The sequence below is a fragment of the Panthera pardus genome, unplaced genomic scaffold (assembly GCF_024362965.1).
Source record: "Panthera pardus isolate Hobbes unplaced genomic scaffold, ASM2436296v1 HiC_scaffold_15, whole genome shotgun sequence".
Classification (NCBI taxonomy): Eukaryota; Metazoa; Chordata; class Mammalia; order Carnivora; family Felidae; genus Panthera; species Panthera pardus.
The window spans coordinates 25,886,682-25,906,099 of record NW_026526710.1 but is presented as its reverse complement, the minus strand read 5'-3'; the positions used below and the strand labels follow the sequence as shown (position 1 = coordinate 25,906,099).

General features: G+C 43.4%; 1 protein-coding gene across 16 annotated transcripts in view; it reads left to right on the top strand.

Annotated features, from left to right (window-relative positions):
- LDLRAD4 (low density lipoprotein receptor class A domain containing 4) overlaps nt 1-19,418 on the top strand; it is a 447,577-nt gene that overhangs the window by 418,423 nt on the left and 9,736 nt on the right. For all 16 annotated transcript variants that reach the window (XM_053902349.1, XM_053902353.1, XM_053902347.1 and 13 more), the window contains one exon: nt 209-363. In XM_053902349.1, coding sequence (XP_053758324.1) covers nt 209-363 — 155 coding nt within the window. The remainder of the gene's footprint in view (nt 1-208; nt 364-19,418) is intronic.

Below are 19,418 nucleotides of genomic sequence, written 5' to 3'. Positions count from 1 at the left end.
CTTCAAATGTTATTCAACTGTTTGTGCTTGTGTGTGTGTGTGTGTGTCTGACAATGGTCTTGGGCAGCAGGCCTGGGGAAAAATAGTTTGTCTCTGGGAGGACCAGGTGCTTGCAAGAAGCGCTTGGTGACTGGTGGGTGTGTTGTTTAGAGAACTGGGTGACTGCACAGGGGATATGTCGCTAATATGCCTTCCCTTTCCATCGCAGCGGAGCTGGAGTTTGCCCAGATCATCATCATCGTCGTGGTGGTCACGGTGATGGTTGTGGTCATTGTCTGCCTACTGAATCACTACAAAGTCTCCACACGGTCCTTCATCAACCGCCCACATCCAAGCAGGAGGCAGGAGGACGGGTCACAACCGGTAAGTGTGGCCTGAGCCTCTCGGTGCTGCCTAGGCCTCTGTTTCGGGCTCCAAATAGGCTGGGTGCCAGTAAGAGCCCCAAAGCGGGACAGCCTCTTGAACCCACCTGCTATGGTCCAAAGCATTGAAAACTCTATGGAAGGTTCTGATACTTCAAGAAAAGCATGTGCGTCATGAGAATTCTGCTCAGTGAGTCCTCACAAACTAAAGACACCTGTGTAACCACTAAGAAAAGAGATAGGACCAGCCCCCAGGAACACACTCTGGCCGTACTCCTAGGCCTGCTCCCCACAAGGTCACAACTACCTGCACAGCTGTCTGCACAGATTAGTTTTACCTGCTTCTAAACAATATGTTTAACAATAGAATCATACAGTAGGTGTTCTTTTGTGTTTGGCTTCTTTCACTAAATCACCCATGCTGTTACATGGAGACCTGTTTTGAAAACTGGCCCTGGAGGTGTCCAGTGATCCTTAATGCATTTGTGCAGCACTACCTGCATCTGTAAGACGTCACTTGTCTGAGATCAGCAGCATGGCAGGTGTGGGCAAGCTAGAAGTGGCAGGACAGCAGGGGCTCAGGGCCTCCTCAAGTGGATCAGGCTGGGCCGGGCTATGTAAGGGACTCACAGAACAGCCCACAGTAAGGCTCTACAGGTTGTTCTTTTTACAGTTTCTGGCTACTTCTTGCCCTGAGTCACTCCTCTGGAAAATAAAATACATATTCAGTTAAACCGATCTGTGATCTGCGCTTAGGAGGCAAAAGGCCACTGGCACTTTTTATTCTGAGCTGCTTTTACAATCTGTGATTTTCGTGGCCTCCAGTGAAAGGCTTGGGAATGTGAGTTTAGACAATTACAAGTTCTTGGTTTTCTGGTGGGCAAAAATGATACTGGATACTCAGCCCCTCAGGGCATGTGTCAGGACCAGGGAGGTCTGGTAACTGGCCTAGGGAGGCCATCATGGGTTCTGGCAGGTATAGGAGAGTGGCTACTGGGCTCAGGGCCCCTGGACCCCTCAGGAGGGCAGGGTCACAGTTCATCAGGGCTGCAGAGTTGCTCAGTGACCCATCTGCTCTGCTGTCCTCATGGGAGGAACTGAGGTTTGCTGGGCATTCTGTGTCTGTGGCAGGCAGAGAGAGAGGGAAGGGATGGGACTGCTGTGCACCACCCGTCAGACTCGCAGAGATGAGACAGGATGCCATGGGGCTATGGGTCCTGAGAAAGAACCCCTTTCTCTCTCTTGCTTTCCCTTGTCCTCTGCTGTCCCCTTCCTTTGTCTCTCTGGGTCCCCAGTTGGGCCCACTAGCCTCCTCTGGCCCTATTAACATGGCTTTCCTCACAGCATGACAGTTTCCCTGTGGTCCCGGGCCCTTTGTCATCCCAGCAGTCTGGTAACTGAGGGGTCCAGACTCACTGAACGCTGGTGTCCTGATGCCTATAGATTCCCCACTGTTGTATAAGGACAGTTCAGTTACCTAAAGGAGAGAACTAACTCTTCTGAAGTTCTGAGCACAGAATATACACAACTCCCCTGAGTTTAAAGGGAGAGGACAGAGAGAAAATCATACTCACAGCAACAGTTTCAGAACTGCAAAAGGATGAGCCATCACTGCTTTGCCTAAGCCTTAATGCAAAGACTGGAAATGCTGACTCCAGCCTTGGGGGAAAGAGGAAAACTATCCGTATTCATTGTCATCAATAGATAGCTCTCAAGTTTCTATGAAGTACCTGCCATGAATTTACCCAAGTTCCCTGCCTTAGGCTTTCTATTCCAATGCCTGAGGTATTTGGAGTCACTGCACACAGGGAACTCAGAATGCTTTTCTTATGCCTATCCTGGGTCCCCACCCACCTCTGTCTTCCCCACATATTTGCTTTGGGGATCATCTTGCTTCTACCTGATTCACCTTGCTTGGTGAAGTGGCTCCTTCTTCCACTCCTCAGTACATATATGGCCATTCCTGCTGTCACTGCCCCCATCCATGTATCCTCAAATTGTCCATGGGTCTGCTCCTCAGACTGGGAGCTCCATGACCCAGTCAGGTGATGGGACAGGTACACACACAATTATACCCTTACCAGCAAAGAGGTTGCAGCAGGATGACAATTTTACAAAGGCAGAAAAGTGAAATTTTAAGTTTGTTTTAATCAGAACATGTCTTCTGTTTCATTTGGGAATGGCTTTGAGTGAGGCGCCTGGGTGGCTCAGTTGGGCATCCAACCCTTGATTTCGGCTCACATCATGATCGTCATGGTTCATGGGATCAAGCCTTGCATTGGGGTCTATGCTGGCAGCATGGAGCCTGCTTGGGATTCTTTCTGTCTCTCCTTCTCTCTGCCTCTCTTCCACACTCATGTGCGTGTGCACTCTCTCTTTCAAAATAAATAAACTTTTTTTTTTTTTAAAAAAGGGAATGGGTTTGTGTCAAGTCCTCTTCCTGGGGCAGTGGCTTACCTGTGTCCACCCTGTTCCAGGACTTCTTGGGCAACAGTGCCTCCATTTCTTGACATTGAAAAGATAATTAAGTGATTTTTAGATGCCCCTTCAGGGCTATACAGCAAGTGAAGATAATCAGTATCTAGTGATTGTGTCTGCAGAGGTCTTTATCACGCTCTGTGCCTAATTTTGTTAATAACGTCTGAAAGTTTTACCCCTGAGAGCTGGACCCTAGTTCTGAAATGCAGGCTGCACACAGCTTAGGGTTCAATTTCTTGTTACTACTATACTATTTTTTCTTTTCTTTGAGTGGCCCAGCACTGACTGGCTGCTGTTGCTTCTCAAAGCTTGGATTTTCCTCAATAAAATGAGAATATGGATATTGCAAAACTTAGCAATGCACTGTGTTCACCATTTCAAAAAAAAATTTTTTAACGTTTATTTATTTTTGAGACAGAGAGAGACAGAGCATGAATGTGTTCACCATTTCAAACTCAAGATGTATTTTAACACAGTGACCAGAGACCATTCAGGCCCAGTCTGTAGCTCCATATCATGACTAGGACTATTGGCCTAATGTATAGTCCAAAGAGAGAGGAGAGAGAGTGAGAAAAAAAACCTTACTTTTCTTCTGAACACAAATACAAATGTAGACAGCACTGTGGGCCACTTACACTCTTTCTCTCTACCCAGGAATGTGCCCCCAACCAGGCTTCTTGCCTCCTACTTGTCTACCTCTCCTCCCTAATGCCTTTATAAGGCATAAGGAAGAAATGCTGCTTCCCTTAGTACAGTACTGGGAGAGCAGTTGATTAATATACACTCATGGTTCCCAATTGGAGTGATTATGCCCCCTAGGGGACATTTGACAACATTGAGAGCCATTTTTGGTTGTCATAATTAGGGGATGCTACAGGGATGCTCTAAACATCCTGGAATGCACAGGGTAGCCCCCGCAACAAGGAACTATCTGACCCTAAATGTCAGTAGTGCCGAAGTAGAGAACCTCTAATCTCACTAGTGTTGAATGCCATCCTTCCTAGAGGTGCTTTGCTGTTCAAAGAGGTTGCCTATTAACATAAGTGGATCTCTCATGGCTGGCTCTGAGGTTTCAACAGAGAGAAGAGTACACTTCCCAGAGGCTTGGCAGAAAGTGTTGGGGGTCCCTTGCATGATCAGAGGGTCCTGGTTGGAGACTCTGCCTTGGGAATAGTTTCCCCTACCCATTTCTACTTTCCTTTGTTCATTCAGTCATTCACTGGACATGAACCAGACATTGAGCAAAATAATGAAGGAACAATGTGAGGTTTCCTTGCCCCTGACCCTCCCTGCTACCATCAGCAGCATCCAGATGGCTAATTCTACTTGGCATTTTCTCAATCTTAATTGGGAGAGGCTAGGGATCTCCAGTGGCCATTTGTATATATCAAGTGGCTGTTGGCTATAGGAGGAGTCTGGGATGGGGCGTGAGGACTCAGCATGAGAAAGGAAAGCTCTGCTCTTACTGACAGAGCTCATCACTGACAGCCTCCTGGGTTCCCAGTGGCATTGTGCATATTTGTACTCCTTGGGGGAAAGGTGACTGGTGAAGATGGATGCCTTTGTGGTTACTGCTGTCTGTGTGGTTTCATGCCTGTCACTAGAACACCTGAGGGCTACTGAAACACCTTTCCCGATGTCAGCATCTAAATCCCACCTTCCCTGGAGCCTGAATGGTGGGGCTGCAGTACCCTCTAGTTGGCAGCTTGTGGCTGTGGAATGCCCCTTCCAGCCTCACCTGGGTGAGCATCTCATGGTCTGAGCCTGTCATTGCTGACATCCCCTCACTTCTGGGAGCCTTTTAGCCCCATTTGTTCTAAAACCATGTGAGGTCTCCATGAGCATGTTAGTAAAAGGTATATTTATTTATTTATTTATTTATTTATTTATTTATTTTTAAATATTTATTTATTTTTGGGAGAGAGAGACAGAGAGAGAGAGCAAGCTTGTGCAGGCGAGAGCAGGGAGAGACAAAGAGAGAGGAGAGAGAGAATCCCAAGCAGGTTCTGCGACATCAGCACAGAGCCCTGCGACATCAGCACAGAGCCCAACGTGGGGCTTGATCTCACAAATTGCAAGATCATGACCTGAGCCGAAATCAAGAGTCAGATGCTTAACTGACTGAATCACCCAGGTGCCCAAAAGGTATATTTATTTTAAACTTGTGAGAAGGGCTGTGCATCTAATTTATCAACTTCTATGTGATTTGGTTTAACACTTTGTTAAGTTTATTTTTATATATTTCTTCCAGAAGACTTGCTAGTCAAGATTAAAAAATAAAGGACAATAGTTGGATTTTGTTTTCAAGGAAGAGGTTGTACATGTAGATGTTCTGATTTGACTGAGGAAATTTCACTGCCAAGATGTGTGCTGCCCCTCTGCTCACTGATGATTTGCACTTCAACCAAAGGGAAAAGCAGAACTGAGGTTAATAAGATAGAATCTTAGCTGTGAATATTCCTAGTTCTCAGGGAGATTCTTCTGGAAAATGGTTGGTTGGAACAGTTGCCCCCTTGGGCCAAATGCCAGGCTCACCCTGATTCTGGGAGGTTTGCTTTGTAAAGTCAAAGACACTTTCATCCCTGACTCCACCACACACACCTTCTTCCTCATGCGACACCCCCTCTCAGGGTCTCCCCTGCCAGTTCCAAGTGTCTTTTGGAAGCACACACTTTCTGTACCAGGTCCCTCTGGCCAAGGAAGGAATGGATGGGAATCTGTATTGGCCCAGGCCAATCAGCCTTCATCACCATGGTGTCTCTGACACACCGTGCCAGGGGAGCCCAGGGACAGGACAATACTGGCCATGAATTTGTTGGTAACAGTCATTTCTGGATAAAATTGAAAAATAGCAACCTAGGCTTAAATCAAGAAAAGTAAATGTTTATCTAATGGCAAAGAGCAGTGAATGGCTTTGTGACATAAATCTCTATGTATTCTTTCTGAGGTAGCCTCAGCTTATTTTTTAGAGCCTGGGTTTATGTGATTTCAGAGCTTTGATACTGTCTAGATCTCTTTTCATTACTTTAGACTGCCAAGTAATAGGAAGACAATAAGGGGGCATAAATATTCCAGACACAGCCCTGAAAGGTATTTGCTTACATCACTGGAGCCTCTCTTACCAGAGCTGGGTGGGCGTGGGGGCATGAGCAGCCTTTTCTGACAGCCTGTAGCCCCACCCAGCAGGGCCACCTGAACCCACCTGGACAGCCCAGGGTGCAGTGGGAAGTGGGCGAGGTCAGAGTGGCCAGCCACTTACTGAGGAGCAGCAGAGGGACAGAACCTTTTTACTTACCTGTATGAACTGTATGAAATTGTAGCGCTTCAGCCATTGGACCTATAAAAGCAGCAATTTCAATTAAAAAATTCATGGAAGGAGTCATGTCAAGCATTTCTTCCTTAGGAACCGCTGCAGGGATTAAATCAGGAAAATACAGGTGCCTCAGCCTCCCTGTGGAGACAGAGCAGCGCCAAGCCAGCGCTCAGCACAGTCTGTGCTGCACCAGCTCCAGGGGGAGATGCAGGTGGGATGCTGGGAAGGAGGCCGCTTGTTTTGTCCCCTGGTGTTTGGAAGGAGGACATGACTGCAGTGACCAGTACAGAAGCTGGAGTTCTTCTGATCCGAAGTGTCCCAGTATAGGGGAAGTCCACACCCAGAGACTCTCCTTACAGCTGTTGCAGACTCGGCTTAAGATGTGGCCAGTGTGTATGGTTTGCCCCACAGGGTGTTTTGACAAAACTTGATTGACAGTAACTATTGGGAGATTTCACATAAAAACTGGAGTTTACATTTTCTCTTGAAAAGTCTGCATATCAGGCCTCTATTCCTGCCTTTGGCACTCTCTAAGATGGGACCACGAAGCAGTTGCCAGGCTGAACGGGTTGGTGCTCACCTTTTGACTACGGTTCCATCTCTCTTGGGGGAACCCCCAGTTGTGGGTGCGGTGCCATTGCTACCTATTGCTTTGCACAGTGGTGGTTGTTTTTTAGAGAAAATATATCCTGCACTTATGTCTTTATCAAAGGGTGAAAACAAAGATAGACTAAGAGGCCCACTGGTTTCCAGAGAAATGGGAGGGAACTTCTTTGTGGAAGTAAAGATCATTCCTGAAAGATTAGACATTCAACCAAGTATGTCTGGGCCAGCAGAGTCCAGTGTCTCCTTTGCCAGATGGATGTGTTTGTTCTGGACCCTGCAGTTCAGTCCAGGCCCCAGAGCAAGGCAGTCTTCTCTGTGGCTGGTGTCTGTGGCCAAGAGAGTAGAGGTGACTGTGGGCTCCTCTTGTTGGCCTTGGGAGCAGGGGTGGCTTGAGAATGGGCAGTTCTGGACACCCCTAGAAGCAGCTCAGGAATCCACTGCAGTGGCTCAGAAGTCACCATGCTTGAAAAGCCCACAGGCTGTGTCCTGGGCCCAATGAAGGGTGCAGGGAGTCAGGGGAGTCACCACACACACAGTTCATTCCCACAGTGACTAAAGAGCTAGACTGCTGTGTACCTGCCTTTTCTCATTTCTACTTAGGTTTAGAAAAGCATTTAGAAAAACATTTCTAAAATGATAGAAATGAACTATTTTCAGTAAGGTGCGAAAAAAAAAAGAACTAAAGGGCTTGATGAGGCAGTTATAATAGACATGTCTCTGACACTCCAGACTACAGAAAAGAGAGCCCCTCTGGCTTTATTTAGCATCAGATTGAGATGAAAGATGGCAGGGGATAGTTTCTCTGTGGGTGAGGGAGATTCTTGCTGCACTGTGAGACCGGGGGTATTTGTTGTCAACTTTGTCCCATAACAATTCTCCATTATTTCATGAGCCACTGAAACTACATTTCCTGATGTCACAGGGACTGCAAGAGGTAGGTGAGCACCTACTGTAAACTCCAAGCACAGATTTCCTCTTGGCAGTCAAGCCGTTTTCTCCCTGAATAAGTGAGGATGCAGTCAAGCCACCAGACTGGCCATTTAAAACGCTTTACCCTTTGGTGTATCTGATTGAAGCATTGGAAGATAGATAATTTTAACAGCTTCAGAGTGAGAATGTCTCCCTTCAAGTAAGAGAAACAGGAGGCCAAGTTGCTAGCAAAAATTGGATCAGGTTGCTGGGCCACAGCTGTTAATATAGCAGATTCTCATCTGAACAAAAGTAGAAAGACCTTTTCAGTGGCCAAGATTTGTCTTTGCAGCAATGCGAGTAGCACAGATTGTCCCTCCACTGTTGTTGCCAGTGCTCGGAACAGTTTTGGAATTACCCTCAGAGCTTGCAGGTCATTTTTGGAAATTTTTCAAAGGAAAAATATTTTTTAGTGTCTTGATGGCAAATCTTCCTTTTTCTTATTTGTTCACTGAGGATGGATTTGATTTTTGGTATCAGCCAAACTCCATTTGGAGTTAAGTCTTACAAATGATGAGACTGATCAGACTAACTGATACAATTTTGGTGCAAAACCAAGTGTGGCTCAATTAGTAAGACTGATGTTTTCTGAGCTACAAACTGATGCTGTAGAGAAAGGTCAGGAAGGACCCACAGAAAACGAATGGCTTCCTCTGGAGAGGATCTGGGATTGCAGGAGGTGGGCAAAGAGAGCCTGGTTTGTGTGTTAAAAGTTTTGTGGTTAGGGGCTCCTGGGTGGCTCAGTTGGTTAAGCTTCTGACTTTGGCTCAGGTCATGATTTCGTAATTTGTCAGTTCGAGCCCTGCTTCGGGCTCTGTGCTGATAGCTGGGAGCCTGCTTCTGTGTCTCCCTCTGTCTATGCCCCTCCCCCGTTCATGTTCTGTCTCTCTCTTTAAAAAAAATAAAATAAAATAAAAACTTTTATGGTAAGGATGTATTTGTGTATTACATTTGGAATTAAAAAAACATTCTCTGCTCACATAAACTGATGCTGAAGACAACTGCAATAATGTTCTGAGCATCTATAGACTATTAAGGTAACTGATTTGAGCTGGTTTGTGCTGTGACAAAAAGCATGCTAAAATCAGATTTTTAAGTAAAATTGATGAAAATTTTAAGAGACAAATTTTAGTCATGTTTTAGATAGACAATATAGCTTAATAATCTAATGATAAAGGTTATTTGTTTATACTTAGTCCTTAGAAATTGGTGCAAATTGTTCTGGGGAAAGAAGAGTTCTCTAAATCATTCTAATTCTGTGGCCTTTGTTGAGGATGCTCCCCGGAGCTGTCAAAAGACACCAAGGGAAGTAGCTGGGTTCTGGCTCTGTATCAATCCCCTACCAGCTCTATGACCTTGGGAAAAGCATTTGCCCTGTTTCTAGTCTTACTCTCACAAAAGAGGAGGTGATTCAGCCGATGCTGAATAGCATGTAGTTCCACATTTCTCTGTTGCCCTGAGTTTTCTAATTCCCAGGCTGGTTTCTCTCCAGGTCTAATTGCTCATTCTCCCCCAGCACCAAGCCCAGGACAGGGACCTGTGTGGCTCCTTTTCTGCTTGCTCAGGACTATAGATCTCCCTGATCCATTGTATTGTTCTGGAAATATAAAGGATTCCCTTTTCTTCCCAACAGATCTTCCTGGATGAATTGTGTTTCTCTTAAGGGATGTGCCCTAGATTGAGCAGTTGGGAAGGACATTTTAAGTCTTGAAAATAAGTCTGATGGTGGATTCCCAAGGAGGAATAGTGGGGGAAGTCCTGGGGAAAATAGTTATTGATACCCAGAGGTATCACCTTTGCATCTAAGTTGTTACTGCCATCTAGAGTGGAAAGACAGTAATACTAAAGTATTTGGATGGTGGAGAGGCTGTGTGAGGAAAAGGAAGAAATGAGAGAAAATGTATTTTTCCAGATGGTAAAGGTGTTGCTGAATATCCAAAGATGAGTTTTACCTATGCTTTGAAGTTCTCACCCTGGGACAAGGAGAAAATATATTTCCAAATATTTGAGGGCATACAATACTTTTCATTCACTGAGCCCTTTGGTACAAGACAATATCCAGCAATGGCCTTGCTTTACCACAAACTGGCTGTCACCTCCAGTGAACAGTATAAATCTAAATCATATCTAAAATGAGGGATGACTGGCTTAGATCAGAGGCCTTCAGATGGTTTGTAACCCTGAAGAACAATAAGAAACACATTTTATATCATAATCCACGATACACAACTAAGGCAGAAATTTTGCAAAACAATACTTACAATGTACTCAGGCATTATCTATTCTGTTTCAGTTTTTTGGAATACTGGTTGTGACCCACTTAAATTGATTTTCCAGTTCTCTAAGAGGCTGCAACTCACGGTTTGAAAAACACTTTTTAAAAGGTATTTCCAGTTTCACAGAGAGCTTATTGTTTCCAGTCCCTAAATCTGATTCCTGTTGTCCTCTGTATGTGGTAAGGAAAGTTTAGCTGAAAGCATAAAACTAAGAAGGTTCATAAGGTCATAGGAGTGGCCTTACACATGGATGCAAGGCAGCAGGCTTTAGCTGCAGCTCACAGCAGAAGCCCCAGTAAGTCATGGTCACATCTGTCTCTTTTAATGCTATAAATGTTGTATCTTTTGGATGGAAAAAGATCCAAAAGATAAAGAAATGAAAAAGATTATAAAAGAGTACTATGAATAAGTTGAAATGGACAGATTCCTAGAAACATACCCTACTAAGATTGACTCATGAAGAAATAGAAAATCTGAATAGATCTGTAACTAGTAAGGAGGTTGAATCAATATTCAAAACCTCACAACAAAGAAAATAACCTGGAACAGATGCCTTCATTGTTAATTCTACCACACATTTAAAGAAGAATTAATCCAATCTTTCTCAAACTCTTCCAAAAAATTTGAATAGGAGAGAACGCTTTCTCACTGACTCTGTGAAGCCAGCATTTCCCTCAAGCCAAAGACCCAACAGTAAGAGAAAACCATAAACCTATATCCTTTATGAATATTGATACAAAAATCTTCAACAAAATACTAACAAACTGAATTCGGTAGAATACTAAAAGGATTATACACTATGACCAAATGGGGTTTATTTCTCTAATGCGAGGATGGTTCCACATATGAAAATCAATCAATCTACTGTTCATTAATAGAATGAAGGGGAAAAACTACATGATCATCCCATTGATGCAGAGAAAGTCTTTAAAAGTATTCAACACTTTTTCATGATTACAAACACTCAACAAACTAGAACACAAGGAAACTATTTCAACATAATAAATGCCATTTTTTTGAAAAGCCCACAGCTAACATACTTAATGGTAAAGGAACAAAAACTTTTCCTCTAAGATCAGTAACAAGACAAAATGCATGCTCTCACCGTTTCTATTTCAATATTGTATTTATTGGAAGTTTTAGCCAGAGAAACTCAACAGAAGAAGAGATAAAAGACACTCCAGTTAGAAAGGAAAAATTAAAATTGTCTCTGTTCAGAGATATCATGATTTTATATATAGAAAAACATAAAGATTCCAACAAACAAAAACCTGCTAGAACTAATAAACAAATTGAGCAAAGTTGCAGGATACAAAAATCAATATGGGAAAATCAGTTGCTACTTGACACTAACAATGAACAATCTGGAAAGGAAATTAAGAAATCAATTCCATTAAAAGTAGCATCAAAAAGAATAACATACTTAGGAATAAACCTAACTAAGTAGGAGGTGAAAGATTTGTACACTGAAAACTATACAACGTTGCTGAAAGAATTTAGACACAAATGGAAGACATCTTGTGTTCATGGATTGGAAGACTTGATATTTTTTAAATGTCAGTACTACCCAAAGCAATCTACAGATTCAGTGCAGTTCCTATCAATAATGTTTTTTTGCAGAAAAAAAAAGTCCATCCTAAAATTCATATTCTATCTCAGGGGAGGTAGCTACACCACCCCCCCAACCATAGCCAAAATGATATTGAGAAAGAATAACAAAGTTGGAAGTCTCACACTTCTTGGTTTCAAAACTTATTACACAGCTAGAGTAAAAAAACAAAAACAAAAACAAACAAAAAAAAAACAATGTGGTACTGGCATAAAGACAGATTTATAGACCAATGGAATAGAATAGGGAGCCCAGAAATAAACTCTCCCATATATGGTCAAATGATTTTTGACAAGGGTGCCAAGACCATATTCAAGGAAAAAGGACAGTCTTTTAAAAAATGGTGTTGGAATGGGCACCTGAGTGGCTCAGTTGGTTGAGCGTCTGACTTCGGCTCAGGTGATCTTGCAGTCAGTGAGTTTGAGCCCCACATCGGGCTCTGTGCTGACAGCTCAGAGCCTGGAGCCTGCTTTGAATTCTGTGTCTCCCTCTCTCTCTGCCCCTCCCCCATTTGTGCTCTGTCTCTCTCTGTCTCTCAAAAATAAATAATTGTAAAAAAAAATTTTTTTTAATGGTGCTGGAAAAACTGGGTGTCCACATTCAAAATAATGACATTGAATACTTACCATCTTATACCATATACAAAAAATCATCTCAGAATGTTCCAAAAACCTAAATGTAAGAGCTAAAGCCATGAAACTCTTAAAGAAAACAAGAGAAGGGGTTCCTGGGTGGCTCAGTCGGTTAAGCATCCGACTTCAGCTCAGGTCATGATCTCACAGCTTGTGGGTTTGAGCACTGCGTTGGGCTTTATGCTGACAGCTCAGAGCCTGGAGCCTGCTTTGGATTGTGTCTCCCTTTCTCTCTCTGCCCCTCCCCTGTTCACTTGCTCTCTCTCTCTCTCTCTCTCTCTCTCAAAAATAACAAATAAACTGGGGCGCCCGGGTGGCTCAGTCGGTTAAGCGTCCGACTTCAGCTCAGGTCACGATCTCACGGTCCGTGAGTTCGAGCCCCGCGTCAGGCTCTGGGCTGATGGCTCAGAGCCTGGAGCCTGTTTCGGATTCTGTGTCTCCCTCTCTCTCTGCCCTTCCCCCGTTCATGCTCTGTCTCTCTCTGTCTCAAAAATAAATAAACGTTAAAAAAAATTAAAAAAAAAATAACAAATAAACATTTAAAAAAAGTTTAAAAAAAAGAAAACAAGGGAAAATTTTCATAAAACTGGGCTTGGCAATGATTTCTTGGATATGACACCAAAAACACAGGCAACAACAAAAAAAATAGATAAATTAGAATTCAAAAATTCAGAAGTTGTTCATCAAAGGAAGTTGTTCACTGCCCAGAGAGGGAAAGGCAAGTCACAGAATGAGAAAAAATATTTGCAAATCATATAGTATCAAGAATATATAGGGGCACCTGGGTGGCTCAGTCAGTTGAGTGTCTGACTTCGGCTCAGGTCATGACCTCACAGTTTGTGAGTTCAAGCCCCGGATCAGGCCCTGTGCTGACAGCTCAAAGCCTGGAGCCTGCTTCCAATTCTGTGTCTGCCCCTCCTCTGCTCATGCTCTGAAAAATAAATAAACATTAAAAAAATTTTAAAAAAAAGAATATATAAAGAACTCCTACAATTCAACAACAAAATAATAGACAACCCAATTTAAAAATAGGCAAAGGACTTGAATAGACATTTCTTCAGCGAAGATATCCAACAAGCACACTGAGAAGAGCTCAATATCACTAATTGTGATGATAATTTTATGTGTCGACTTGACTGGGCTAAGCAATGCCAAAATAACTAATAGAACATTACGTTTGGATGTGTCTGTGAGAGTAATTCTGGAAGAGATGAACATTTGACTCAGTTGACTGAGAAAAGAAAATCTGTCCTCCCCAGTGTGAGCAGGCATCATCCAATGCCTGGTGGGCTCGAATAGAACAAAAAGGTGGAGGAAGGGTAATTTTTCTCTCTTATTGAGCTGGGGGTTACATCTTCTGCCCTTAGACATCAAAGCTCCTGGTTCTTGGGCCTTTGGACTCTAAAACTTAACACTTGTGGCCCCCTGGCTTCTCAGAGCACCAGACTCAGACCAAACTATACTACCAGCTTTCCTTGTTCTCCATCTTGCACATGGAAGATTGTGGGGCTTCTCTGTCTCTAAAACCACATAAACCAATTCCTATAATAAATATCCTCCTTTATGTGCATATATTTATAATGATGTTTCCTACTGGTTTTGTTTCTCTGGAAAGCCTCAAGTTAATACAATAATTATACACAAATCAAAACCAAAAGAAGGCACTACATCACACCCATTGGGAAGGCTGTTATCAAAAACAACCCAGAAAATAACAAGTGTTGGTGAAGATGTGAAGAAATCGGAATGCTGTACATTGCTGCTGAGAAAGTAAAATGGTACTGCTGCTAGTAAAACAGTATGGTGGTTCTTCAAAAAATTAACCTTAGAATTACCATGTGATCCAGCAATTCCACTTGTGGTTAAATACCCAAAATAATTAAAAGCAAAGATTCAAAGAGATATTTGTACACCCCTGTTTATAGCAGCATTATTGACAATAGTCAAAAGGTAGAAACAGCCAAAATATCCATCAGTGGATGAATGGAGAAACAAAATATGACACATATCAACAATGGAAATTAGTTAGGTTTAAAAAGGAATGAAATGTGGACACATGCTACTACATAGATGAACCTTAAAGATATTATGCTAAGTGAAAATATTGTATCTGTCCACAAAAGAACAAAAGCAGGATTCCAGTTATGTGAGGTACTGAGAATAGTCAACTTCATAGAGACAGAGAGTAGAATGGTGGTTGCCAGGGGGTCAGGGAGAAAGGAATGGGAAGCTGGTGTTTAATGAGGACAGCATTTCAGTTTGAGAAGATGAATAATTTCTGGAGCTGGATGGTTGTGATAGTTGCACAACAATGAGAATGTACTTCATGCCATAGAACTGCACACTTTTAAATTATGAAGGAAGTAAATTTTATGTTATATATAAAAGAAGACAAGTTGGTCTTGATTTCTGACTCACCACCCATCCCCTAAAATATATCAAATGGTCAGATTTAAAGGGAAAAAATACAGTCGTTGTGTTCCAGATCTGCAAATAACACATCTTGATCTTTTGCATCATAAAGACAATCTTTGGAAGATAGGTGATTATTTTTTATCTTTAACGCAGATGTTTTAGTGTCAAGCAGATTCAACTTAACAGGAAATTTTTCTGTCAGTATGGCTATTCATTCACCAGTGGGAAGGAGGAAAACACAAAGCAAACTTCTCAAGTATAAAGGAGTCTAAGGGGTGCCTGGGTGACTCAGTTGGTTGAGAGTCTGCCTCTTGATCTCAGCTCAGGTCTTGATCTCAGTGTCATGAGTTCAAGCCCTGCATTGAGCTCCATACTGAGCATGGAACCTACTTACAGAAAATAATAATAAAATAAAAGGGTCTGAAAATACATGTCTTCAAGCCTGCAAGATTTAGGGCTGTCCTATGTCCCTTTTCCATACAGTGTATATTCAGAAGCCCCCCCACTAATGACCAGCTAGTCACCCAGGGTGGTCCAGGGGGTTCAGGTTACTTTTTGTGGATCTAGGCTGAGGGGCACTGTCATGAGTGGAAGCCTCTCCCTTGGCATGTTTCTGCCATCCAAGCTCTGCCCACAGCCTTGCAGATGCAGAACAAAAATGTCACCCTACTCAAAGATGATCAAACATGAGTGAGTGCAACAAAGAGCAATGTACTCATTCACAGTAAAGATTCATTATAGCAAATAAAAGAAGATCCAAGAGAGAATAAGAGCTTATGACCAGCTCTCATTCTTTATGTGTACTGCCTCCCTGCCTTCACCTCATGACACCAGAAGGAGCAGTGTGCAGCAGAGGCAGCCTCTGCTGACGGCTGTACTCATGGTGGTTCCCTCAGAGGGCAGCAGATGCCAGCTGACCTAACGATTGAAGAGCACAGAGAGTCATCGTGCAGCTGTGGGCCTTTGTTCTGTGCAGCGCCTGGGGTTTTGCTGAAACCCAGTGGTGGGAAGTTGTGAGGAAGAACCTTCTGTGAGGGGTCTCATGGGTGATGCTGCTTTTAGGAATCAGCTTCTGACCTTATGAGAAATGTTCTGAAGAAATGTGAGATAAATGCAATTTTGCCTAAGCCTGTCTCATGTGTCCAGCCTTTCCATTCCAAATGCCACCTTTGGTGACAGAGGGTAGCTACGCCTGTGGTGAGCAGAGCCTAATGTACAGAGATGTTGATGTACACGAGATGTACATACCCCTATGCTGTATACCTGAAACTAATGTGACATTGTGTGACAGCTATGCTCAAAAAATTATTTTTGAAAAATACAAAATGCCACCTTTGGAATAGTCTTGTTAATAAACAAATATGGAAATTTCAATGAACTCATTATTTTAAAAGAGATAACTGAAAATTATCCTCACTTCAGTTGTATATAACAGCAAGTAGCCAATACCTGTGATGTTAAGAGCTACCATTTACTGAAAACTTACATGCAAGGCATAGAACTAAAGAATTTACATATATTGTTATATTTGAGCCTCACAACAACCTCCTTTTACAAATTGGAGACACTAAATAAGCTTACCTGAAGTCACATATTGAAGAGGGGCAGGGCCAGGATTCTGGCCTAGGGCTTTCCCAGCTCAGAGTTCACTTGCCCTTACAGGTCCACATCTCTGTTGATAGCTATGTCATCCATCTGGGTAATATTAAGTTGTCATCAGATGATCGGTCATTACCTTTCTTGTTACAGTGCCTTTGTTCTAGGAAGATAACTAGATGTAACATACATGCAACACACCACACACACACACACACACACAGAGGGACCCAAGGCTCACTTCCTTCACCCCCAAGACTGGATGCCCTTCTTGTAAGCTTCCTGGAGCAAGTGTGACAGTCTCCCATGTGTTGTCCTGCTCAGTTTTAATGTGTGTTACAACTGGTACTGATAATAGATGCAACATGAGTGATTTGAGGGTAATATACCTTAAAAAAAATTAACTAGAATTGATTCAAAGTGATCCTTGAATATCACATTAGGTCACATTCCAGAATGCTTTCTTGAGTGGAACAAAGGGGTGAGAGTGACAGCTTAACCTCGGGTATTGTACAGACAAAACAGGTTGGGGAAACAATCCCCAACCTCCATACCATGGGGAAGTGTGGCATAGTGCCTGTTGAGTTATGCACATCATCTCATGTGTTGGGAACAAGACCCCTTGTCAGGAAGTATTTGGTAAATGTATGATGAAGTAATGAATAAATACTTCCCTTCCTTTTGGTGGGTATTCTAACAAGGAAACAGCTGTAATGGAAGGAATGTGTTTAAGCCTGTATAAAAATATTAGCAAAATTTTATTCCTATTGCTCAAATTTCTATGAACTATTTTAAGAATTATCTTATTTGACAGCTTATTCCAAGTATAGCACCATGTAAAGATACAAGCATTGGCCAAGAACATTAGAGCCTTCATTGTTGAGATAAACATTGGTTCCATAATGAAGATCCAGAAATACTGCCATTTGAGGAGATGCCAACTGTATGATGAGCCCCTTCTCCCTGAAAATGTCACCACTAGTGTTTTGGAGATGAAGAAACAGAGCAGTCTAGGCAAGAGGGCCCACATCTTTGAGTTCAATTGGCCATAGCTATCTGAAAAGATAGTACAGGGCCCTTGGAAGACACTGGTCTGGGATCAGATCATAGTCCAAGAACTTCACCTCACCCTCGGGGCAAGAATCAGCAAGGCCAACAGTGTGAGAGTTAGTGCTACTGAGGACAGTCTGGCAATGGCCAGCATGAGACAGCCCGAGGGGAGTGGCCAGAGCAACTTATGGCATGAGGCCCGAGTGAGGCAAGTTGCTAACCATCAGGTCGGCTGAGATCCAGTGGGATCCAGTCTTTCTAGAATCCTGGACATCTTCTGGGTCTGGATTCTCCAGGTACCAGCACAGAACTGGAATGACAGCTTTCTGGGCTGTTGATCCTAACCATTTCTACCATAATAGCATCTTGTAGATCTCATAGTTTTAGTGATCTCCTGTATACCATGTGGGTCAAAGGCCTGAAAAATATGTGTCCCGTAAAAGTGAATAATCGTGGGGGCAGGGAATTGTTAGTGAATAGTTAAAGTCGTGTCATTATTAAAATATTAATGATGGCAACGAGGGGGGTGGACTGGGGGCCAGGGGCACGGTAAGTGCTGATAACCTCCTCAGCAGAGGAATGTGAGGTTTGGGGAGGAGCTTATGAACTCCACTTCAGACAGATCAGTGCTGGCATTCTGTGGGTATCCAGGAGACGCCCACAGTGGGGCTGGGGAGGGAGGGAGTGGCCCAGAGAGACTGCTAGAGGAGAGGGGCCCCAGACGGGGCTCTGAGGAACTCCCAACATTTTACCAAATGCAGAACTGGAGGCACCCCCAGGGATCAAGCAGTGTGGCCATAGAGGTCAGGTGCCGCAGGAAGGGAGGATGTCCCTGAAGTTAGCAAGAAAGGCCCCAGTGCTGCTAGGAGGCCCGGGGACAGGAAACCACAAAGCGCCAAGTCAAATTGATGACAAGGAGGTAGGTGTGAATTTGGTGAACAGAAGTTTGAGTGTGCACAAGGTTTGGTCTCTTCTGGACAGTTTCCCAGTTTTGCTCATTTTTAGGCAAATGAAGCCATTGAGGGTGGTTATTTCCATTTTCAGAAAATGTTCAAGCCCCTACTTCTGGATCATGTATGTGCCTCCCGTTTCACATGGTGCCGTGGTTCTGGCCCTTATGCTGCGCACTGTGCTCTAATCTGCTGCTTTCGCTGTCGCGTGGTGCCAGTTCTCAGGATCGGGGCGGGGACCAGTGCACAGGAGCAGGACTGGCACTGAGCTCATCTAAAGGACAGGAAGAGGAGCTAGGGCAGAATTACGAGTTGTAGAAATTATCTCCAAGGATTACTTTTTATGCTGGTTTCAATATGAGAGTGACCACAACCACCCAAAGCCATACTGATTGTTTTGCTTTGATCCAGAGGAACCTGTGCTCTGAAGTGCAGTGCAAGCTGCCTGCGCCTGGTGCAGGGCCGCCTCTGGGTGTGGCTCAGCTACGTTATTAGATTCGACTTGGGGTTGTCACCTGTCGTCATGCCAGAGCCATAATGGTCCATTACATAATTTTATCGTCAGACCCTAAGCCCCAACTTCCTCTAAACACAGCTGGGCCTGATCATATTTTTGCCACTGATTCCATGATGTCCTGCGGGTATCTTAGGAACAGGTTGTATGTACTGGACAAACACACATTTAGCTGCGAAGGGAGTGTTTGAATTAGAATTCAGGCCTACAAAAGGGAGTTAGAGAGGGTTGGCCTTTGCATCTGAAGACTTAGAGATGTTTTACCTCACAGGTCTACATGTGGGCATTTTTAAGACTTCAGGAGGCTCAGTGATGGCATAGGGTCTTAAATGCATATTCCTAGGAATCCAGAAGTATAGGCATCTCCCTCCTCCACCCTCACTGCAAGCCAAGTGTTCTTATTCTCTTTATTACAGTAATAGGCCTTAAGCTAATAAATAGCCCAGGAGACACTTGCTAATAGCCAACAATTTGGGTTCAAAAGGGATAATATATCAAAATGCCTTCTAAACAAGTCTGTGGTGTTAGAAATAACCCTTAATAATATCTGTTTGCTTGTCACCTTGTCAGTCTGATCAAACATTTTTGAAAAAGATACTAAACAACTAGATGTCAAGTTAAATCTGCCTGTGTGAACATATGGGCTAC